The sequence below is a fragment of the Protopterus annectens genome, chromosome 2.part1 (genome assembly GCF_019279795.1).
Source record: "Protopterus annectens isolate FY-2018-M chromosome 2.part1, PAN1.0, whole genome shotgun sequence".
Classification (NCBI taxonomy): domain Eukaryota; kingdom Metazoa; phylum Chordata; order Ceratodontiformes; family Protopteridae; genus Protopterus; species Protopterus annectens.
The window spans coordinates 1,565,017,192-1,565,040,136 of record NC_056729.1 but is presented as its reverse complement, the minus strand read 5'-3'; the positions used below and the strand labels follow the sequence as shown (position 1 = coordinate 1,565,040,136).

At 42.5% G+C, this 22,945-nt stretch overlaps 1 protein-coding gene across 2 annotated transcripts in view; it reads right to left on the bottom strand.

Moving 5' to 3' along the window:
• Nucleotides 1-22,945, bottom strand: part of KCNAB2 (potassium voltage-gated channel subfamily A regulatory beta subunit 2) — a 1,357,533-nt gene that overhangs the window by 256,885 nt on the left and 1,077,703 nt on the right. For both annotated transcript variants that reach the window (XM_044063012.1, XM_044063011.1), the window contains one exon: nucleotides 15,737-15,822. In XM_044063012.1, coding sequence (XP_043918947.1) covers nucleotides 15,737-15,822 — 86 coding nt within the window. The remainder of the gene's footprint in view (nucleotides 1-15,736; nucleotides 15,823-22,945) is intronic.

Genomic DNA, 22,945 nt, shown 5'->3' with positions numbered 1-22,945 from the left:
TATTAGCCAGAGGGCTCAGTTAGTCTTCTGTATTTCCAGTACTGGTATAAATTCGGCACATTTGCAAGAAGCTGTTTGCTGTGCCAGTGCCCTGCACAGACACAAACATCTGGAAATATTGCTCATTTTCATTACACTGTGAAAGTTTACTGTGCTAGTTACCTTATTATAACATCCAGCACTACAGTTGCATCTTTTTTGGTGCTGGGCAGTATCGCTGATTAAGTTAGTTGCAGACTGCACCACGTAAGGACATTTCCCTCATCCAGTTATAAACACCCTCCACTGCTAATCTTTTCAAGTACACATTGGGGCCTGCAACCATGGATGGGCACTTTCCTGCTATTTCTGCATCCAGCTTGGTGGACATGGGTATCCTGAGGCAATGTAACAATTGCTTTATGTACACTGACAACCACTTAATTCTCAAGTAGACAAATACAGTATGTCACAGATGTAGTTACACACTGCGATTGGAGGCCAGACTCTCACATAGAGACACAAAAGGCAGCAAACACTTTGTCAGTGACTCACACACATCACTCACTGCACACAAAAAGGACCACACACATAGACCCACATATGCAGAGGTGCTCACACATAACTTACCCGAACTTTAAAGGCCTCTCAGGCACAGTCCTCAGAAACTCTACATGTACACAAACACGACAATTCCCATCACAACACAATGCCAAATCTCATTGTGCCTCACCTACCAAGGCCATGGAGAAACAGTCCACAACCCAATATTCTGGTCGTAAGAGACTCCATTGTGAGACACACTGATGTCTCTCTTACCAGGCTGGATAAGGAGAGGGCTACAGTTAGTTGCCTGTTAGCTGCCAGGATTCGCCAGATCACAGGAGAACTAAGGTCATTTACCCTCAGAACCAGTATGACTCAGTCATAGTCCATGTGGGCGTGAATAACATGAGATGTACATCCTTGGATTATATGAAGACAGACATGATTGGGCTCTCAGAATATGTGTCACAGGCAGGTATGAGGCTAGCACTGAGCAGCATTCTACTGACACCAAGGATGATGCTACAATACCAGCAGAAAATGATTGACTGTAACAACTGGCTTAACTACTGGTATCAGTCTAAAAGGGTCCAATACTTTTCAGCCTGGGAGGACATGGTTGATAGGTCATGCTGCTTTCCTAGGGATGGTCTTCACCTGTCACCTCTAGGCTTTTGGACATTGGCCAAAACATTATCCACACAAATAGTGCCTTTTTTAGGCATTGCCAAACACACAAACCTTCCAACATAACTAAAGCTACTCAGGGCAAGCTAAATGTGCTACTACGCAATGCTAGGATCCTCAACAAGATACTGCACTCCCTGGAAGCAATCCTCATACTGGAGAATGGTAACATCTGTGCAGTTACTGAAACATGGTTCAAAGCCATGGAAAGCACTCTAGCATTGCAGGGCTATAATGTTTTTCACACATTCCAACCACCCACTGAACATGAAAGAGCTAAAAGTGGAAGTATATCTGGGAAAGCACACCTCAAGGCAGGTCAAACAATATGACATGCTTGAGCTACATCATGTCCAACTAACCATGAGAAAAATCCATTCTTGTTAGCTGCAGGTCCCCCACAATGAACCAGGAAACACATACATCATACTTGAAGTTAATAGAATCACCCACCATCCAGCCAATATCAAACTTATGGGTGATTTTAACTACCCCTCCATTAGTTGGAATGCAAACACAACCACTAACATGTAAGCCCAAAGATTTCTTGACTTTGTAAACTCCAACTAGGGGAACAAATATCCTAGATCTGGTACTCACAAATATGTGAGTGTGCTGCACCCCCCCCCAGGGTTTTGTCCTCACTAGTAAGATCCGATTACAAATCGGTCTCCCTTGAAATAAAGGTAAAACTAGTACCCCATGTAACCCAAAAAACTTTTTAACAACTTCTCTAAGGTAAATTACCCGCTATGAAGGGATGGCATAGCTAGTTTCCAAGCTCCCCCAGAGAAACAAAGAAACCTGTGCAGAGGCATACACAAAAGTCCTGCATGACCATATAACAACTGCATAAAAATGGCGGTACAAGACCGAAATAAACACAGATCAGACTGCAAAAACAAGCCAGCCTGCTGGATCTCTAGTATTAATAAGTTGCACAACAAAAGAAAGAAAATCCTGTCGAGAAGTAAGAGGGAATGTGCACAACAAACAAATACGTGGCACAACTTATAAGTAAAGGTATGACATCCACTTCCAAGGAAATTATAGTCCCACTGTACTCAGCTCTCATTAGAGCAATAATCGAGTACAGTGTGCCATTTAGCATGTACTTGACTAGGCACTTACAGCAGCTGGAGCAACCTCAGAGGTTCCTTACAATGAAAATACAGGGTGTAAACATGGATAGAATAAAAGCCCTCTCCCTTTACTCTGTCTCCTACAGACTATCAAGGGGTGATCTATAAAGCACTTACAAATCCAGCCCTGATGGAGCTGCTACAAATCTGGAAGTCGAACAGCACAAGGGTCACCCAGTCTAGTGATCTAAACTTAGTCAGTGACTCAAACAAAATATGCTGGAGAGACACCTATCTGTTTCAGAGATTGCCCCTTCTTTGGAACAGGCTTCATATTTACATTAAGCACAGCCTTTCCTTGGCCCTCTTCAAACGCAATTTGGATCAATGGACTGGGAATCGCAAATTCACACCTGGGATAGTGCCTATATCCCTTAGCGGCTGGGGCAATATGTAAGATACTCAATGCACAGGCACAAATCCATGCCATCCTCTTGCCCCTAGGGGCCATACATTGGGCAAAATCGGGTTATATTGGCTAGGCTTGTAAGGGCCCTTAAAGTCATTAGCCTAGTAATCTCCTATGAAGCTATGATATAATATCTGAAACTCAAGCACCTGTCATTATTTATTAATAATTAGTGACTTCAACTGTCAATGAGTTGTTAGAAAACCACAAATTTTATGAAGAACGGGACATAAATATGATACACTAATCTCGACATTCTTTGAAAATCTGGACAGTAGACAGGTATGACATAGTTCCAAAGGTAGCATATTCTCATTAGTTTCCTGCTTTTTTACATACTCCCTGTTAAAAAGTAAGTGTAATATTACTGAATCAGCCCCTGGCTCAACAGTCACTATACTATAATATATATGCTCCATGAAAGATGAATCCACGTCTTTTACTGCATAAGTTAGTACTAGGCTTTCTGCCCATGTAGGCCATTTTAAGCCTAGCCAAATTTCCCAACCTGTGTGGTGTTTTGATTTCCTTACCCCTTCATGGAACTGATGCATATTACACGCAGTGATAATAATGCAGATAATACCGCATATATTTAAAGGGCCCCTAAGCATGGTGTATATCATTTAGTAGCTGCCTCTGTTCATTAGAAGAGTAGGAGGCAGCCCTAAGGAAACATTTTCTACTTCCCATCAACAGATCCAAGTTATGCTGGAGTATGACCAGGTATAAAAAGAAGTTATGTGCCTACCATAACGTTCCATGTTAGTTGTCCTTCATCTCGCCTTCCTTCTTGCTGGATGGGTTCAGAGCCGATCCTCGGCTCTGACTCTGCCACTTACTATAGCTCGAGAGCTCTTGACTGGCTCGAGGCTACCCCTTATCCCAGAATGCCCAGCGCCAGTTGCGCAGATCTCGTTTGAGATAGCCCACACTAAACATAATTATAGGAGATAATCCATTAATAAACCTGGATATACAGTTAATTGTCATGGTTTGGTTGAGAAGTAACTAATAAAACAAATTAGCCAGTGAAACCATTGAGAGACTCCTCTCAATCCCTGAGGAAGGGGGAAGGAGGGAGGGCTGCAAGAAGGAAGGCGAGATGAAGGACAACTAACATGGAACGTTATGGTAGGTACATAATTTCTTTATGCTAAGTTGTCCAATCTCGCCTTCGTTCTTGATGGATGGGACAGCGTCCCTAGCACCTCAATCCTGGGTGGCTCATTGGAACAGACTCTTCATAGGTTGGTACTAGGCTATCGGCCCTAGGGCTTATACAAGCCTAGCCATAACAATTCTCTGGATATTTCTTCCCACAATATTTACTTCTCTGGACCCCTGTCTAGTAGGGTGACTGACATGATCCCTGGGGTGAATTTCTTATCTCCCATCCAATCATCAAGGTTCCTTTTGAAGAAGGACAAGGAGGCGCTCTGCTTGACATGTATGGGCAGTCTATTCCAGAGTATGGGGAATCTCTGGGTCAGGAACCTATCCCTCCAGCATGTTTTGTTCATTGTGATGACAAGGTTTAGATCCCTGGAGTGTGTGGCTCTGAGGGATTGGGATTTCTTTAAGTGGAGCATGTCCAACAGTTCAGGGTTTGACATGGCCTTGTATGTTAAGCAGAGATCGCCTCTGAGTAGACGATATGCACAGAGTATAGCTGGAGTTTTATTTAGACGGTCAGCATATGGCATCTGCTTTACACCTGTGATTCTTTTAGTGAGGTATTTCTGTGGCCTTTCCAGCTGTTGCAGATGTCTTGTGAGGTACATACCAAATGGGGCATTATACTCTATAGTGGGTCTACTGATGGATGAGTACAGTGGGACAATGACCTTCTTTTTTTCTGGATGAAAAGCCCTTAGTGATGAGGTGTGCCACATAGAAGGATTTCCTGACTGTTGTGGCGATGTCATTATCGAAAGTGAGACCACTGTCCATCTGTGTCACTAAGTCTCTCATCACACTTTCGATGTTTAGTGTACTGCCACCTATGTGATAATTCATGGGTACATGTTTTTTTCCAAAGGGGATAACTATACATTTCTTGGCATTAAGCTTGAGCCCATGGCTCTGGCACCAGGCATCTGTTTCTGTAAGGCCCTTTTGTAGAATATCCACATCATTTGGGGATTCAATAATGGCTCCCAGTTTGCAGTCATCTGCAAACTTTGTTAGCCAGAGTCCCTTAGTGTTGGCCTGTACTTCAGAAAAGTAGATGCCAAACAAGAGTGGTCCCAGGACTGAACCCTGAGATACTCCACTTGTCACTTGTCTGGAGCTGGATTTGGAGTCGGCTACTTTTACAGTCTGGGTTCTGTCAGTAAGCCAGTTGTCAACCCACTGAGTGACATAGGGATTTATGCCCAGCTTAGTAAGTTTATCTATGATTCCTGAGTGGGGGATGGTGTTGAAGGCCTTGGCGAGGTCCAGATAGGCTGTGTGGACTGCCTTACCCTCGTCCACAGCTCTGGAGACTGATTCAAAGAAGTCAATCAGATTCAGGAGACAAGATCGGCCCTTCACAAACCCAAACTGGGTGGGGTCCAGTGTTTGAAGGTTGCCACTGTCTTTGTTTATAAGTTCCATAATAATGCATTCCATGCCCTTGCAGATCAGGCTTGTCAGACTAATGGGACAGTAGTTCCCGGGATCCAAGGCGGATCCCCCCTTGTGGAGTGGGATAACTGTAGCTGTGTGCCACTCAGTGTGCACAAAGCCTGAGGTGAGGCTATGATTAAACATAACACTTAGGTGAGGTGCCATTGAACTTCCTGTCTTTTTCCCTAATCATTCCAACAAGGCAGAATACAGGTTACACCAATTGGATGTGCATAGACAACTGTGCTTCTATCTCCACAGAACTAAAGAAATGAGAAAATCAGATCAGTTGTTCCTTTCATTTGCTAACAACAAACAAGGCCTTCCAGTTTCAGAACCATGGAACCAAAGAAAGATCTGCCCCGGGAGACCACATCTACTTTGTAATGAGAAATGAATGTATGAGGATCTGCCCAAATAGCTGCTGCACAAATTGAATCTATAGGCACTTTAGATTGAAATGCTACCGAAGTAGCTACTGACCTGGTTGAATGACCTTTGGGTTTTGTTGGAAGATCTTTTTGTCACAAGTGGTAGGTATGGGCTATGGTGTCCGATAACCATTTTGACAATGTTACTTTAGAAACTGGAAGGCCTTGTTTGTTGTTAGCAAATGAAAGGAACAACTGATCTGATTTTCTCATTTCTTTAGTTCTATGGAGACAGAAGCACAGTTGTCTATGCACATCCAGTTGGTGTAACCTGTATTCTGCCTTGTTGGAATGATTAGGGAAAAAGACAGGAAGTTCAATGGATTGATTCAAATTGTGTTCTGAACAAACTTTAGGTAGAAAAGATGGGTTGGTTCTCACAGAAACTCTCTCTTTGTGAAAAACTAGGTATGGAGGGCGAACACATAGTGCATGAAGTTCTGAAACACGTCTGGCAGAAGTAATAGCAACTAAGAAGAGAGAGAAATTTCAAGGAACATGATGCTGCTGGTTCAAAGGGTGGCAGTATCAAGGAAGCCAGAACCAAATTCAGATCCCAAGGTGGAAGGGGCACTTTCAACGGGGGTCTAAGTAGAGCTGTACATCTCATGAAAGCCTTACAGAGTTTGTGAGACACTATGCTGGAGCTTGAAACTCCGATGTGAAAATTTGAAATGGCAGCTAGCTGTACTCTGATGGTAGCAGCTGCTGCACCAGAATGAAACAGCTCTGCTAAGAAATCCAAAATCTTGTGTACAGGAGCTGTAAAAGGATCTAAATTCCTGGATTCTGCCCAGTAAGAGAATTGTTTCCATTTGCTAGCATAGACTTTCCTTGTATTTGCCTTATGGGAGGAAACAATAATATCACGCACTGCTGGGGAAATATTAGGAAGCCTGGCTAGGACTGGAAGTGGAGTAACCAAGCTGCGAGCTTGAGAGACTGGAGGGATTGGTGTAGCCCGCCTGACTGATGAATCAAGAGGTCCGGTACTGGGTCCAGAATCCAAGGCTGGGCTAAAAGGTGGGGGTGAAGGAATGGAAACCAGATCTGTCGAGGCCAATAGGGGGCAATGAGGATCATTTTGCAACCTAACGATTTTGTTTTCTGAATGACTTTTGTTATTAGGGGAAATGCATAAAGGAGTCCCTGAGGCCAATCGTGGACTACAGCGTCCCTGGGTGTCTGACCTGGAGGAGGAACAAGGGAGAAGTAGCTGCTGCATTTGTTGTTGAGGGGAGAGGCAAAGAGATCGCAGCAAGGCTGGTCCCATTTGCGGAAAATAAGATCCACAATTTCCTGTTTTAGAGACCACTCGTGAGGCATGAGGATAGCCCTGCTGAGCCTGTCCGCTATTACGTTAGATGTCCCAGGGATATGCGTTGCTGTCAGAAAACGTTGGGAGGAAATTGCCCATTGTCACAGTCTGAGGGCCTCTCGGCACAAGGGGTAAGACCTGGTTCTGGCCCTGTTTGTTGATGTACCAAACCACTGACATATTGTCTGTCTGTATTGCAATAGTCCTGGCAGGGAGAGAGTCTTGAAGAGCTTGCAATGCTAGGAGCACCGCTCTCATCTCCAGGATATTGATGTGCAAGTGGTCCTCGTGAGGTTGCCAAGTGCCTTGGACTGTCTTCCCTAGATAATGCCCCCCCCCCACCCTAACAGGGAAGCATCTGTGGTCACTGTGGCGACTGGATGAGGTTCCATTAAAGGTCTGCCCTGAGTAACTAGTGGGGAGACCATCCACCAGTAAAGGTGTCTTTTGCAAGATTCTGTAATTAGCATCATGTGAGACATGGGTAATTCCTGGAAGGACCATTGTGTGAAAAGAAGCCACTGAAGGATTCTCATGTGAAAGTGTGCTAAGGGAACTAGAAGAATGGCTGCTGCCATGGTCCCTAGAGCTTGAAGAACATATTTGACTTGAATTCTTTTGCTCCTCTGAAGAAGTGACACCTGTTTTTGAATGATGGAAACTCTTTCCTGAGGCAATTTTACAATCATTTTTCTTGTGTTTAGCTCTGCTCCTATGTATGCAATAGACTGACAGGGCAACACGGCAGATTTTTCAGAGTTTATTTTGATGCCTAGTTGAGCACAGGATGAGATGGTGTAATCTCGTGCCTCTATAAGTTGTTGCCTGGTGGTAGCAGTGAGGAGTCAGTCGTCCAGATAAGGAAACACCTGGAATATGTAAAGTCTCACGTGAGCCGTGACTAATGCCATGCATTTGGTGAACACCCTGGGGGCTGTGGTGAGACCAAAGGGCAGAGCTCTGAATTGGTAATGACTGGCCCCTAGCCAGAAGCGTAGAAATCTTCTGGACCATCTGTCCATTTTTATATGATAGTACGCGTCCTGAAGATCTATGGAGCACATCCAATTGTCTTGCCCCAGAAAGGGGAGAATGGACTGCAGTGTTACCATCTGGAACCTTTCTTTTTGTACAAATTTGTTTAACCTGCTGAGATCCAGAATTAGTTTCCAGTCCCCTGTCTTTTTGGGCACTAAAAAGAATCTTGAGCAAGTTCCGGATCCTACTTGGTCTGCGGGGACTTCCTGGATGGCTCTTTTTTCTAGCAGTCTTGAAACTTCTGTGACTGCCTAATCCCTTAGATTGGGTGGAACATCTGGGATGGATTTTTTTGAAACAAAAGGGGGTTGATGAAAGGGAATCTTGTAACCTCTGGATATAATGGCTTGTACCCATTTATCTTTTGTAATATTTTTCCAGGTGATTGGGTACAATGAAAGCCTTCCCCCGACTGCCTCCAGAGTTGAGCAGTCGGGCATCACTTCAGGGATGCTGATAGGCTTTGGAAGAGAACGTATCTCTGTCACCCTGATTTTGCGGACCCCCTCTGACACGAGGGTGGCGTCTGCCATTGTTATTATTTCCCCCTTTGCCCCTGGGGAAAAATTCACCACATGCATCAGGCAAGGGTCCCTGGGATTTTCAAAATCACATCTTTCACCCTTCTGACCTTTTGGGTATGGTCTGGTAGGAGTGGAAAAACGGACTCCGACATCAGAGAGCGTCTTGCTTTCCTGCTGGCACCTGGTAAGCTTGTTTTTCACCTGAGGCCCAAAAAGAGATGAGCCATCAAAGGGGGTACTGGTGAAGGACGCTCTGAAAGGTTCCACAAACTGACATAGTCGCAGACAAGAATGTCTCCGAAGAGCTATTCCTGTTCCTGCAGCTCTACTCGCTCCATCGGCTGTGTATGAAATAAGCCTCATGGAGGAGTTGACTATTGAGTTAAGAGTCGCAAGCTGGGTAGCTACCTTGGCTGAAGCACCCTTCTCTTTTAGGAGATCCCTCTGAAGCCTAAGTAAAATGGGAAAGATAGTTCAGGGACCTAAGGGAGAAGGTCGCCAATGAAAACATTCGCTTTCCATATCTGTCCATCGTACGAGAGTCTTTATTCGGTGGATGGACAGATGAGGAGGTTTCTGCCAACTCTCTCTTTGTGGCTGCTGCTACCACCATGGCATCAACTGGGACACCTTTAGTTAAGAATCATTTGTCTTGGTGAGCTGTGATGAATTTATTGGGTCTCCTCGGGACAGGTTCCGTGGAATCTCAAGCTGACCAAGCCTTTCGAGACGCTACAGACATGAGTGGATCAAAAGGCGGAGAAACCCAGGGGGTGGAAGGTCGGGAACCAAATGTGTCCCGGTATACAGACTCATCCTCGGAGGGGGCTAGGAAAGTCCAGCTACGCCTCTGCCTGAGAATCTTAAGGATTCCGAAAAGGAAACATCTTCAGAGGGGGACCTTGTGGACCCCTCCGATTCATCCAGGTCTGTATCTGAGGTGACAGACTCAGGGGAGTCTATGTGCTTCCTCTTGCATCTTTTCTTCTGGGGAGCCTGCTCAGAAAGCTCTGGGGAGGCTTCAGAAGAAGAGGGTTCACCCAATGGGGTGTCCTGGTGCATAGGTTCCCTACGCTTTGGGGCTGGAGGATTAGCAGAGGTCATCACAGGCACAGAGGGGGACAGAGCCGATGGAACTGATAGTGGAGCTGTCTGTGGGGACAGCACTCTCCGCCTGACCTCGAAAGCGTCACGGTCTCGACACAAGGAGGGCTCCAGCTCCAAAGAGACAGGAATACCAAGGGCGACTGCTCTGAGGCCGATGTGGGAGCCGAGCTCAACTGAGCTGACGCTCCGAGAGGGACAGCGGGGTCGGACAAGGGTTCGATGCCACTTCCCCCCTTGGAGCCGACGAGAGAGCTTTGACACCCAGATACCTCGATGGGAGGAAGAATCAAGGTAATCAGAGCCGACGTCAGAGCTGATGAGGATGTCATCGGAGCCGAAGGACCCATTATCGGAGCATCCATGGACTCCGGCTCCGAACTAATTATAGTCGGAGGAGGAATCGAAATCGATGCAGATGGAGCCAAAGCCTGTTGAGGTGGGCTCGAAAGCATTTTAGCAAGGACCTGTGACTTAAGCAACCTAATGACCACTCTCTCCACATCCTGATCCGATAACCTCGAGGATCGAGAGGAGTGGGAAGATGAGCGATGACTGGATTTGCTCTGAAGTAATGGGGATTGTGACATCGAGCGGATCAGCTCCAAAGAAGGATACTAGTTCTTTTGTGGCTCTGAGACGGCTCCGAAGTAACAGTTGGAGCCGATGGAGGGGTAATCTCGTCGGTGCCAGCCGGCATCGACAGACTTGGTTTATCAAGCTCACAGGTTGGTTCCGAACATGCAGCCGACGGCTTGACTGGTTTCAAATGTTTCACTGTCTGAGATGCTTTAGCCGGAGAATCTTGTTTTAATAATCCATGGAGGATAAGCTTGTTTTTCCGCTCCTGCAGGACCCTTGGACTAAAGGCATGACAAATAGCACAAGAGTCCTGCAGGTGCAGAGCCCCCAAGCAATAAACACAACTAGTGTGCCCATCTGTCAGAGACATCTTCTGACAGCATGAGTCACACTTTTTAAAACCAGAGGTTTTAACGTCCTTAGACATTTTAAGAAAGATCAAACTTCAACAGAAATAAAATGAAGACCTTAAAGGAGAACCTCTAACTTAAACGGCTGTCCTTAAGGAGGGGGGAGGGGAAGAACTCTCTAAGTTAAATGAGTTCAGGGAATAACAGAAGGCCTAGCGACTAAGGGGGCGATGGCCAACACAGCACAACAGTAAAGCACAAGGATGAGATAAGGGGATTTACAGTAAAAGAAACTTACAAACTACTACCAAAGAAGAGCTATATCAAATTTTAAGCACAATATTTGAGTTTAAAGACACAAAAAAATTATACTAAGCCTGAGCGAGCCAGTATTGATCGCAACCTCGCAGCTAAAGCGGCAAACGAGATCTGGGTAGCTGGCCCTGGGCATTCTGGGATAAGGGGTAGCCTCAGGCAAGTAAAGAGCTCTCGAGCTATAGTAAGTGGACGAGTAGGAGCTGAGGATCGGCTCTGAACCCATCCTGCAAGAACGAAGACGAGATTGGACAACTTAACATGCTTTGTTTTACATGGATGTGGAGTCTATTCCAGAGCAGTGATATCCTCTGAAAGACAAACCCGTCTCTCCACACCATTCTATTGGTGTTGCAAAGTAAGTTTATATCCCTGAACAGAGCATTTCTAGTGCTGTTTGATTTGCTGATGGGCAGGAGATCAGTCAGGGCTGGGTCAGAGTATGCTTTGTAAACCAGAAACAGGTCACTTCTTAGCAGTCTATAAGACACAATGTATTGCAATAGGGTTTTCAGACGATCCATGTATGGCAAAATGTGTAAGTCAAGTTTCCCTTATGCATGGTATCTTTGTGGGTGTTCCAGCTGTTGCATATGTCTGGACAGATACATTTAAAAGGGAGGCAGGTTGTTATACTCAATGATTAGCCTTATGAAGACTGAATAGAAAAGCACAGTTACATCCCTGACTTTAGAAGCAATCCCTTTGTTAATAAGCTGTGCAATACAGAAGGACTTCCTTGCCACAATGGCCACATTAGTCAAAAGTTAAGTTCCTGTCCACATAAGTTCTCAAATCCCAGACAACTAGGCCAACCCCTAGGGGCACTTTCTCAATGTGTCAGTCTTCTGGGGCTGCCAACTTATCAAAGGATATGATAATGTATTTTTTGGCAGTTAGCTTTAGTCCATTATTCTGGCAGCAGTTATTTGTTTCGGACAATCCTTCTTACAGGATGGCTAAATGCTTTGGTTTTGGGGATTCTATAACTGCACCCAACTTACGGCTACCTGCAAACTTAATCAGCTAGAGTCTTTTAACGTCAGAGAAGAAGATGTCAAATGCAAGAACCCAATCCCTGGTGACTAGTCTTTTTGTGGAGGTATTTGACTATTTCGATCTTGTGTTCTGTCAGTGAGCAAATGGTCATCCAGATGGTGACGTAGGAATTAATTCCTAGTATGATTAACTTTTCTACTATGCCCTAGTGAGGGATTGTGTGAAATGCCTTGACCAAATCAAGAGATGTGGTATGTACTGTTTTAACTTCATCCATTGCCTTGATGACTCTTGAAAATAAGTCCTTCAGGTTAAATAAGCATGACCTGTCTTTGATAAATCCAAACTGAGACAGATTCAGTGAAGATTCCCTTTGTCCTTACTGATCAACCCCATAAAAATCTTTTCCATGGCTTTACATATGAGGCTGGTCAGACTTATAGTCTGTAACTGCTTGAATTAGTGGAGGGTCCTACCTTGTGCAGGGGAGGACTGTTGCTCTTCTCCACTCACTTGGTACAAAACCTATGTTCAGGAAGAAGTTGAACACTACTGTTAGGGGGTTAGCTAAATCATGCTTCATGCTATTCAGAATGCATCCAAGGATATTGTCAGGATTCGTCACTGCAGTATGGGAACAGCTACATCTACACAATTATATACATGCTGATGGTGTTCAATTCCAGATATAAGGTCAAAATAGCCAACGCTCACATGAGCGAATAATCAGGAACTCGAAATTGCTATTGTGGGGGGCTATGACCCCACACACCCCGCTAAATATATATTCCTACACTGAGATCACACTACAGTGAGGAAAGGGCAAATATCCCGATCTCCACTGTACTGAGATCCCAAAAAACCAACATCGACATTCTGATTATTCGCTCATGTGAGTGTTCGCTATTTTGATTTTTCAGCATTCTAAAATAGACTCCAGATATACAGCAGAATTTTTGGGATCTGGTGTGGATTTGAAGTTTGCCAAAATACTGTTTAAGAGTACAGAGTTTGTTTTAGAGAAGTTTCTAAAGGTACCATGGGGGGGGGGGTCTGGTTTTAATTTTATTTTGAATGAGACGGCATTATGGTTTGACCTATCAAGGGATGGCGGATGATGCACCCATATTGGTAACAACAGACAAATAACCTAATAAGTTTGACCATGGGATTGATACATAACCTAATGGGCTTGGGCAGTGCATTTTCTGCCATACTATTTGTAATATAATTTCAAAGCTGAGCTATACACTCTTAAATATGGCTTACATATCCTTATTTTTTTCTTTAATAAAATATGCTTTTTTAAGGACAAATTACAGTACCTGCTGTTTGTGAAGATGTGCAAGGCTCTGTTACAGCAGATGGTGCGTATGTACGGATGCTCACAGATTAGGGTTAGAATAAAATTTAGGCAGTAGAGAAGCTAGGATGAGATGAAAGGCGCAAAGTGTCTTATCAGCCATTCATCATCTCCACTGGTCTTAGTGCAATATCAGCATTTGTGTCACTGAGCTCTGTAGTACTCTGTGTGTATTCTAACTGCAGCAATTGCTTGCTACATTGTAGCAAGCAGTTTGCTATGGTTTGAATGTATAAGGAAAGTTTTGTTTTTTTTTTAAACTAAAATTTGAGTGCTGTAGCTCTCAGAGCAGGATATAAACTGTAGAAACTGCTTGCTACATTTGTAGCAAGCAGTTTGCTACAGTTTAAAACAGAAGTTTTTTTTTTTTTAAATAAAACCTGAGCACCCTAGCACTCTGTGCAAAGTATAAACTTTAGCAACTGTTTGCTACAGTTTAAATATCTAAAAAAAATTAAAACCTGAGCACTGTAGTGCTCCCTACAGGATATAAACTGTAGCAACTCCACCACATGTGGATGCAGGAGGCTTACTCCTTGCAAAAACATTTTTCATGGTATATTATATTTGTTGTGAAGAAGATTTTCTATCAAATGTGCTTTCAGTCACAAGTTTGCAGTCAAATGAGTTCTCCCGTTTGGGTTTCATCAAATAAGCAGTCTTAAATGATGTGGATACCCATAGATAGATGGTTTGATATACAGAGATGGTGAGTATCTGATAACTTACTAAACATAAGATGTACTAAACGCATAATACTGATGTTGAAATGTAAGCATATTTCAAAATGAGTACTAACGTGTCCTGCTGGGGGGAAAAGTCCAGCTCTCTACATTTATACTGCTATAGCTATTTTGATTTCAATATGTTCTCACTTCATCATCTTGATAATTCACATTTTTTCATTCTGTATTTAAGGTATCGGTATATTTATGTTCAGCAAATTGTGAGACACATAGAGGATTGTGTGTGTTTTTATATGTATGTATGTGCGCTCACTAAAATAAAAATCCCTTTACCACATAGCTAAATAAGTCTTGGCCTGTGTATTTTCTGTTATATTATTTAAAATATCATTTTAAATTCTGGACTACACATACAATACATATCATTTAAATTTAATTGGGTTTTTGCCTTCCTAAAATGCCCTTTATTTCAATTTGTTAAGGAAAATGACAGTATGTGTCTGCTGTATATATTTTATTAAGACTATTTTGTTGGACTTCAACTGCATATGTAGTTGTAAGGCAAGCAATAAATTTGCTTGGTGAATGCCATGCGATTCTTATATGTATTATATATTTTGCTGACTGATCTTGAACACATATACATATGGAAAGCATAAATATGTTGAAATATCAAAACGAAATACGAACATGTTGAATTTCATTAAAAATTATTTAGTAAATGTCTAAATAAATAAGATATTTATTATTTTCTTTGAAATCCTCTGCCCACTCCTGCACAACTGAGCTTCCTTTGGGAATTAGTACTGGTGTTAGGAGTTCATGCGCTTGATAACTGTATAGTGTTTTTGGAGAAACATCTACCTTACCACATACTTCTACAGCTCCCCAGTGAATAGAATATGTGTTAAATTAATATGATTTCTGCGGTCTTTGATATGGTCCTTTACAATCTACTAGGGCACTAACTGTCTCTAGACTGGCCAAGGGAAAAACGTATTATAATAACAGTGATATTACATAAATAAACAGGCAACAAAGGTTGTAATTTCAAAAATAGTTAAGATGGATGAATAGTGACAACAACAAGTTGTAAGAGTATTAAAATCAAAAACTGCCAAGCAGTAAAGGCATCATTCTAGCAAACAAATGAAGGAAACAGTCGATGCATGGATTCCTCTGTACTCAACCTGACAGCAAACAGCAAAGCTACACTCAGAATTTTCAATGTTGTATGGTATAAAACATAATCTGATGTAAAAATAGATAAAGTAGGAGAATAAGGGAAATAAAAGAGAGGAAAGGGAAGGCCGAGGGGAAGGAAGACGAAAGAGTAGAAGCTAAAAGGATGAAGTAAAAGGTAAAGTCGAGTAAAGTGAGTGTAGTTATATGGATTCTATGATTATAGGAATGGAAATAATATCAATTATTTAAGCCTTGATTTTTATATAAATAATTAATGAATACATTTTATGTTGCTTCAGAAAAAAACACAAAGAAGCAAGACGTTTCAAGATAAAAACTACAATCCAGGCCAAGTCTGGTAGAGAATCACAACATTCCTACAACAGACAATTTAAGAAACATCCATTCAGCATACTCTCACCTAATTTTCATCTCAGTTTGAATCAATGTAAAGTTTTAAGTTACCATTATTTCCATGGAACTCCATCGAGATGTGCCCCAGTACATTGCCATGCCTTGATTGATAACATGGGTCATAGCCCTCACAGTTTCTGTTAAGAGGAAGCACAAATACAGCAACTGTCAGCATGAGAAAAAAAACAAGTGCAAATGAAGGTTTTATATATTAAAACAGGAGCACAACCACACTTGGTAAAAGGGAATTTGACACAAGTACCATCTTGCAAGCAGTGAACATGTAGTCTATAAACAGAAATGTAGGTTTTGAAGTAATGAACGCTCAGTTTCTATGCTGACTTATTTTGCTTTGAGGAAATAGAAAAAATGGTATGCAAATGATGCAGACATGTTTTATGGTAAAATGGGCAACGAAAGCAGTGGACTGGTACAGTGCTACAAAAAGAAAAAAAAAAGCTGGATAAGGGTAGCTGTCATCATTAGCTCTTAGTGTTCTAAAACTGCTAGAATGTACAACAGGAAATGAAACAGCCTGTATAACATAACTTCCAGACTTCAAATCTTGGATTGATTAGATTGTGTCCAGCATAGGAATGGTGAAATTATTCAACCCATTTCAAAAGTACAAAGACATCAGTTTGAAGACATTTAGTGAAAAATAAAACTATGCATATGGGGGAATTACTGAAGATTCTGGCTATAATTAAACATGCAATACTGACACTCTTATCTCCACATCTCAGGTCACTTCTGGAAACATTTACCTAAAACACACCCAGGCTAAGTCGGTACTTACTCTCTATTTCACTGGTTTTAATAAATATATGGAAAAATACAGCAGCTAACTGAAATATGCATTCATTCCCCATATATGTAAATACAGACACACATATATATCTATCAGTCTACTATCATTCATTGACTTGCAGGAGCACTGATGCTCATTGCATCAGTTCCTGCATGTTAAAAGGCATTAACATCAGGAAAAAAAACTGCTTCAATTGCAAAAAAACAGCAATTCTCTTTTTGAGATTGCTCAAAGAAAAGAAAAAAAAAAACAACAACTGAAAACCCAAACAGAACCTTCGGTCAGAATTTGTCTGAATGAGGGTACTATCCGGGAAAGTGTTTTTGGTATGCAAATGCGTACAGCAAAGCTTGGTGCCAGTGACACTGTTAGGGTTAGCACATAAAAAAAGGGATGAGAGGGCCCCCCCCCCCATACCATCTTATTTACATGTACTAACCCTTACCCCTGCCACTGCCCCTAACTCCAAGCCTACACACTGCATTACAAAAAATCTTTCCCTAATAGTACCACACAACAAAAAGATAGTCACAAACATGTTATACACATAACACTAAATCTATCACCTAACCTAACCCTTACTCTAAACTTAATCTAGAAACACACACAGACACATACACATCCCATAATAAACACACACAAAACACTAAATATATCCCTTTCACTATCACCTAATTCTAACCCTAACCAGCAAACACTTGCACACAAACTCCTACATCTAATACTGAAGTTATGAGCAATTCTGAAAAATGTGGCACTAAAACAAACTTCATTTGCCTTCATACAATCAACTCTAGAACCCAACTGGAAGAGGCAATGTTCTTCAATTTGACACTTCCAACAAATAAATATCACTTCTGACCAAAAGTGACAGCAGTTATCTCGGTTGACTGAAAGCTTATTTGACTGGGTTTACTACATCCATGCACAGACAGAGGTATGGATAACATACAACTAAGTTAATTTTCTTGCTTTAATTTATAAAAATTAGTTTTCCATGAAAAACCTATGCTGCACTTATCAAGAAAAATATGGTGTTCTCAAATTAAAGACAACATATAATCACCTTATAAAGTATTTAACTAAGAATCAAACGAAAAACAGTTCACCACTATACCAAAACCAGGCTGTCTTCCGATAAAGGTTGTCCACACTCAATTCAAGGAATAAATCTTCTGATGAAGTCTCTGGTCATGAGACAAAAGCACTTAATTCTTGAACTGTATTAACTTTTGAATAAATCTATGAAGTGAAGTGCTGTGGATTGGAAATGTATTCCTTGAATTGAGTGTGGACAACCTTTATCGGAAATATTTAACTAAGAAAATGGGGGACTGGACAGACAAGGATACCTATGAAATGCATGACGTAAATCTGTCATGATGCTACTATGAATTAAAAATTCATGTTCAAAAGGGCAGTCAAGCAGTTTATATAAATCTTGTACTTCTTAAAGGAGGGGGACCCTTCATACTCCCAATTCAAAGAGCTGTGTCCCGTATGCCTTATTAAAAAGGTTACTAAACCTCAGGTGATGGCAGATTTCCCTTTTGCAGAACTCCTGTAGCTGAATGTCTGCTTTGGCCACTTTCATATCATTGTACAACTGGTTACCATACAACTGTCATAATCCACACTGTATCCAGTGAATCTCCAGTATTTCCCAATTGACTAGCAGTGACAGGGAAAATGAAAAGAAACTGAAGGACAAAAACTAAAATGTTCATGTGTCTACTGTAAGTGAACCCTGAGGACTGTATACAGATCCTTAGTATTCTAAAAAGGCAAAAGGACATCTCAGTAAACTACTCACCTGTTGTGAATTAAAATGAACAGAAATTACTGTGCATGAACAAATGACGGTGTGCCTCCTGTAAGTAGGGCCTGTGGACAGTATACAGATCCTAACAGTCTAAAAAGACAAAAGGATACCCCAGTAAACTACTTACCTTCATGTGAAATGAAATGAAAAGAAATTGCTTCGTACAAACTAAAACACTTAACATGTCTCATGTGAGCCCTGCGAATTGCATTGAGATCCCTAGCAAAATGACACCTCAGTAAAATCACTCACTCTCTGACTAAAGATTCCTATCTCTGTATATTGTAACTTATTACCACTGGGTCCCTTAGGCTTTTCTATATAGAATTTCCACAACAAACTCTGCAGCCAGGCCTCTAACCTGTACTGGGTAAAACAAACGAAAAGCCAATAGAACATCCACACTCAAAGACCCAAGATGAAAGCTCACATGACTATACTTAATATAAATCCTTTCTGAGCTTTTGGTCTTCTACTTCTAGTATTTATTACACTTATGGGCCTTCCTTGCAAAAAGCAGCTTTACTGAAAGACAGATTACTTTACTCCTCTGACTAGAGGGCTTCACTACTACTTCCCCAAGTCTGAGCCTCTTGCAGCTGTTTTGAAGATTGCTTTTAGCAATATACTGAGAGCTGCAGGGTGAACAGTTTATCCTGTCCCTATTGCCTAGATTAAGGTTACACTACAGAGAGGAGTTCGCCCCTCCATCTGGCTGAGTCACACAGGAACAATGTCCTCCAAAGGTGGGCAGATCCCTCCTTAAGGAACTGCTTTGAAGGCTGGTGCTGAGATATACTGTTGCCACCTATAACGTCTCGATGTCCGGCAATGGTAGAAAAGTGTGCCCTGGTTATGAGAAAAAATATGAAGCAAGCCAAAAAGGCTCCAGAGATCAATCAGACAGAATAAGGCTGATGAGTGGTGTTCCTCCTTGCAGCTTCATTCACCTGCAGAAAATTTACTAGAAACGACAACAAAATAAAATATTCTAAATAGGCAGCAACATCCAGATGTAGAGCTATTGCAGTGGTGGTGCTGCGGTAGCGTTGTCCCCTCACAGTAAGACGTTGTCCTGTTCGATTCTCAGCTAGAGCGTCTTCTGTGTGGAGACATGCGTGAATGGGTGTACCTTCGTTGAAGGTTGTGCATCAGGGCTGGCAACTCGGCATGTAAAAATCTACTGCCAATCATTAGCGGACCGGAGTTCTGCTGTGGCGACCCCTAACCGGGAAAAGCCAAAAGACACTGTATCCAGAGGTAGAGCTGGATGTTACTCCAACTAAGGACTTCTTTAGCATGAATGGGATGGAATCCTATACTATCAAGGATTCAATAGCCAGAAACAGCATACTTCTCTGCCACTGAGAGGTAATAAGGATGAATTTTGATCTTTATTTTCTATTTTACTAGCAAACATAAAATCACAGGGAAAACTGAGATAAATAGGAATTGTTCTCATTAAGAATGGAGAGTATTTTCACCACCAACTCCCCTCACCATACTGAACTAAGCAGAACTGGAAGAGGAGTACATTCTCCTGAATGGTGAATAGGTTGCTCTCAGCGGTCTCAAATTTCCAAAAGATCTTTATAATTTCCATTTTTCACAGTTTCAAGAAAGGACTGAGGGAATCTGCTAGCATATTAAATTCTTCCAAGATGTGAACAGTGGCAGAGGAGGTGTCCTCCAGTCTATGACCTGCTGCCAGACATCAATGGGGATATATACATCTCTCTCTCTCTCTATGTATATATATATGTGTGTATATATATATATATATATATATATATATATATATATATATATGTGTATGTATATATATATATATATATATATATACATGTGTGTGTGTGTGTGTGTGTGTGTGTAAGTGGACTGGACACTCTAAATTGGGTGCAGGTGAAAGTGCGCGTGCAAATGAGTGGTACGAATTAACTACCATGGCAGGGCATGCCTTCTGTGTGGAGTATGAATCTCCTTCCCGCCATCACGTCAGTTTCCTCCGGGTGCTCTGGTTTCCTCCCACATTCCAAAGACATGTAGTAGGTGGATTGGACACTCTAAATTGGTCATAGGTGAGAGTGTGTGTGTGAGTGAGTGGTGTGAATGAACTACCGTGGCAGGGCTAGCCGAGATGATTCTCACTGCAGAAGTGACACCCTGACCCCATGTGCAAAATGGAAAAAAGGGATTGAGAATGGATGGATGTGTGTGTGTGTGTGTGTGTGTGTGTGTGTGTGTGTGTGTGTGCGTGTGTGCATATCATCAAGTTTATATGCCACAGCACAGGCTCTGATCACAACTTTCTTTCCATGTATTGAAGTGTACTAAAATCAACCAAGGCTTGAACACCTTCATGTGCTATCACCCTTTATGGAAGGAAGGGTCCTCATCTTCTACATTAAGGAGGACACTAGTTGGGGCAACAAAGTGGCAGTCATACTCCCATAAAAATGAATTCAGTTGAAGGGTAACCATACTGTGAGGCTGAGTAGGACTCTCCATTACTCAAGAACCTGGTAACAGGGCCTGTCACCAGCAGGTCTGTAGGGGGAATGATAGGTCTGCATTCACTGACATCTCAGTGTTCATTGAAGCAGCCACATCTGTAGCAGGTAAATGGATCAGTGAAAATGTGTAATAATGAGAAACAAGAGGCACAGAAAACTATAGCAGCTACTTTACATTGTGATGTTACATTAGATAACAAGATCATGAACTCCTGAGACATTCATATAGGCAGGAAAGACATGAAGAGTACCCAGTTTTGCCAGAGAAGAGAGAGAGAGAGAGAGTAATTCTCTTAGCTTATGGTATCCCCAGGGTCTGCAATCATGGAAGACTGCTTGCAAGGACAAATACCAGAGAAATCCTTGAAGGGAATATCAGGTGTCTAAGTTGAAAAAGACTAAGAAGTCTTTCTTTTGCAAGGTCTCCATCACCATCGCCAATACCTTGATAAACACTCTTCGACATACAGGACTGAAAAAATGACAGCACCTCACACCGAAAATGTTATCTATTCAGACTAAACTGAAGTAATAGTTAGCAAAACTGTATCCCAGGATGCTCTGTTGGGAGCTTCTGGGAAATAACCACAGTTAGAGAACTGATGTGGAAGAGAACAACAGGCAGTGGACAAAAAGGTTATAAAGTCTGGAGGATAACCTAAAAGAAAGTAAAATATGGAAAATATAACTTAAGTCGACATACATAATGTCACACACCTGCTTGGCTGGTGAAATAGCGTCAAGTAGGCGTATTCTCCACATGTGTCTAGAAAAGGCCCTTGGGACTTTTAGAATGACATTTTTCCACTCCCCTGATTCCTACAGTAGGATCATTGAGGAGTAGAGAAAGGAGTGCCCACAGCAGAAAGAGTTTTCCATCTTTTTCACACCTGGCTAATGTGTCTCTGACTTTGGGGCCAAACAAGGAAGATCCGTCAAGAGCAGCATTGATGAAGGAAGACTTGAAGGGTTCCGCAAAGTCACACAAGGGCATCCAGGCTTGGCGCCTTATGGCAATGGCTGAATCCACTGCCCTAGTCGTTCCTTCGGCTGCATGAGTGATGAGCTGCATGGACGAGTTCGATATAGACTCCAGGGTGGCAAGCTGAGAGGCAACTTTATCCCGCGCCTCGTCAAACACAGATTCGGTAACGGTTTCTGATATCTCCTTAATCAAATCCCTTTGGAGTCAAGTGAAGTGTGCCATGAAATTCAAGGACCTAAAAGTGAAGGTTGATGATGCATAGACATGCTTCCCAAACCTGTCCATTGCTCGAGACTCACGGTTAGGAGGATGGGCAGAGGAAATCTCCTCAGCAAGTTCCTTTTTGGTAGCTGCTGCCACCACCATAGCATCTGATGCTAAACCCTTTATCCAATGTGGTTGGTCTTGTGGATAAAGTTTTGTCTGGCCTCTGTGGGATTAGCTCAATGGAATCAGAAGCCTTCCACACCCACTGCACAATTAGCTTAATAAGTTTGTTAGGGTGGGGTCGCCCAAGAAATAGATGGGTGAACACCAAAAACCTGTAAGAACACAGATTCCTCTGAGGATGGGTTTGTGGGCTTCCAATCAGTCCTCTTTTTAAGATTTCTAGGATGTCTCCAAATGAGACATCTTCAAGGTGTGACCGGGGGCGGGGGGTCCCTTCCCTTCGTCGTAGTCTGTGTCTTCTTTGACAGATTTTTCTGCAGAATCCAGATGCTTCATCTTGCGAGTCTTCTTATGGGGTGGTTCTTCAGTGGGAATCTCTGCGGAAGACTCTGAAGAAGAGGGACCCTTAACACTGATATCTTGCCGTTTCAGTGCCGGCAGTTCTGACGTGAATGATGGTGGCAGGTGCGAACCAGAGAGGGTACAAATATGTGACACTCCGACATAGATGGCGCCAGCTGAGAGGCTGCTGAGGCTAAAGCTCACTCCATGATCTGCAAGGTAGGCCTACCCGAAGAGCGATGGAAGCCCAGAACTGAGAAAGACAACCTTGGAACCAGGGTCATACACCGCTCCACAGGACCACCGTCCAAAACAGGAGACGGGGAAGAGTCCAAAACTGTCACGGTTCAAACAGCCAAGGACAGCTCCGAGTACACAATCGGTACCATACTGGAGC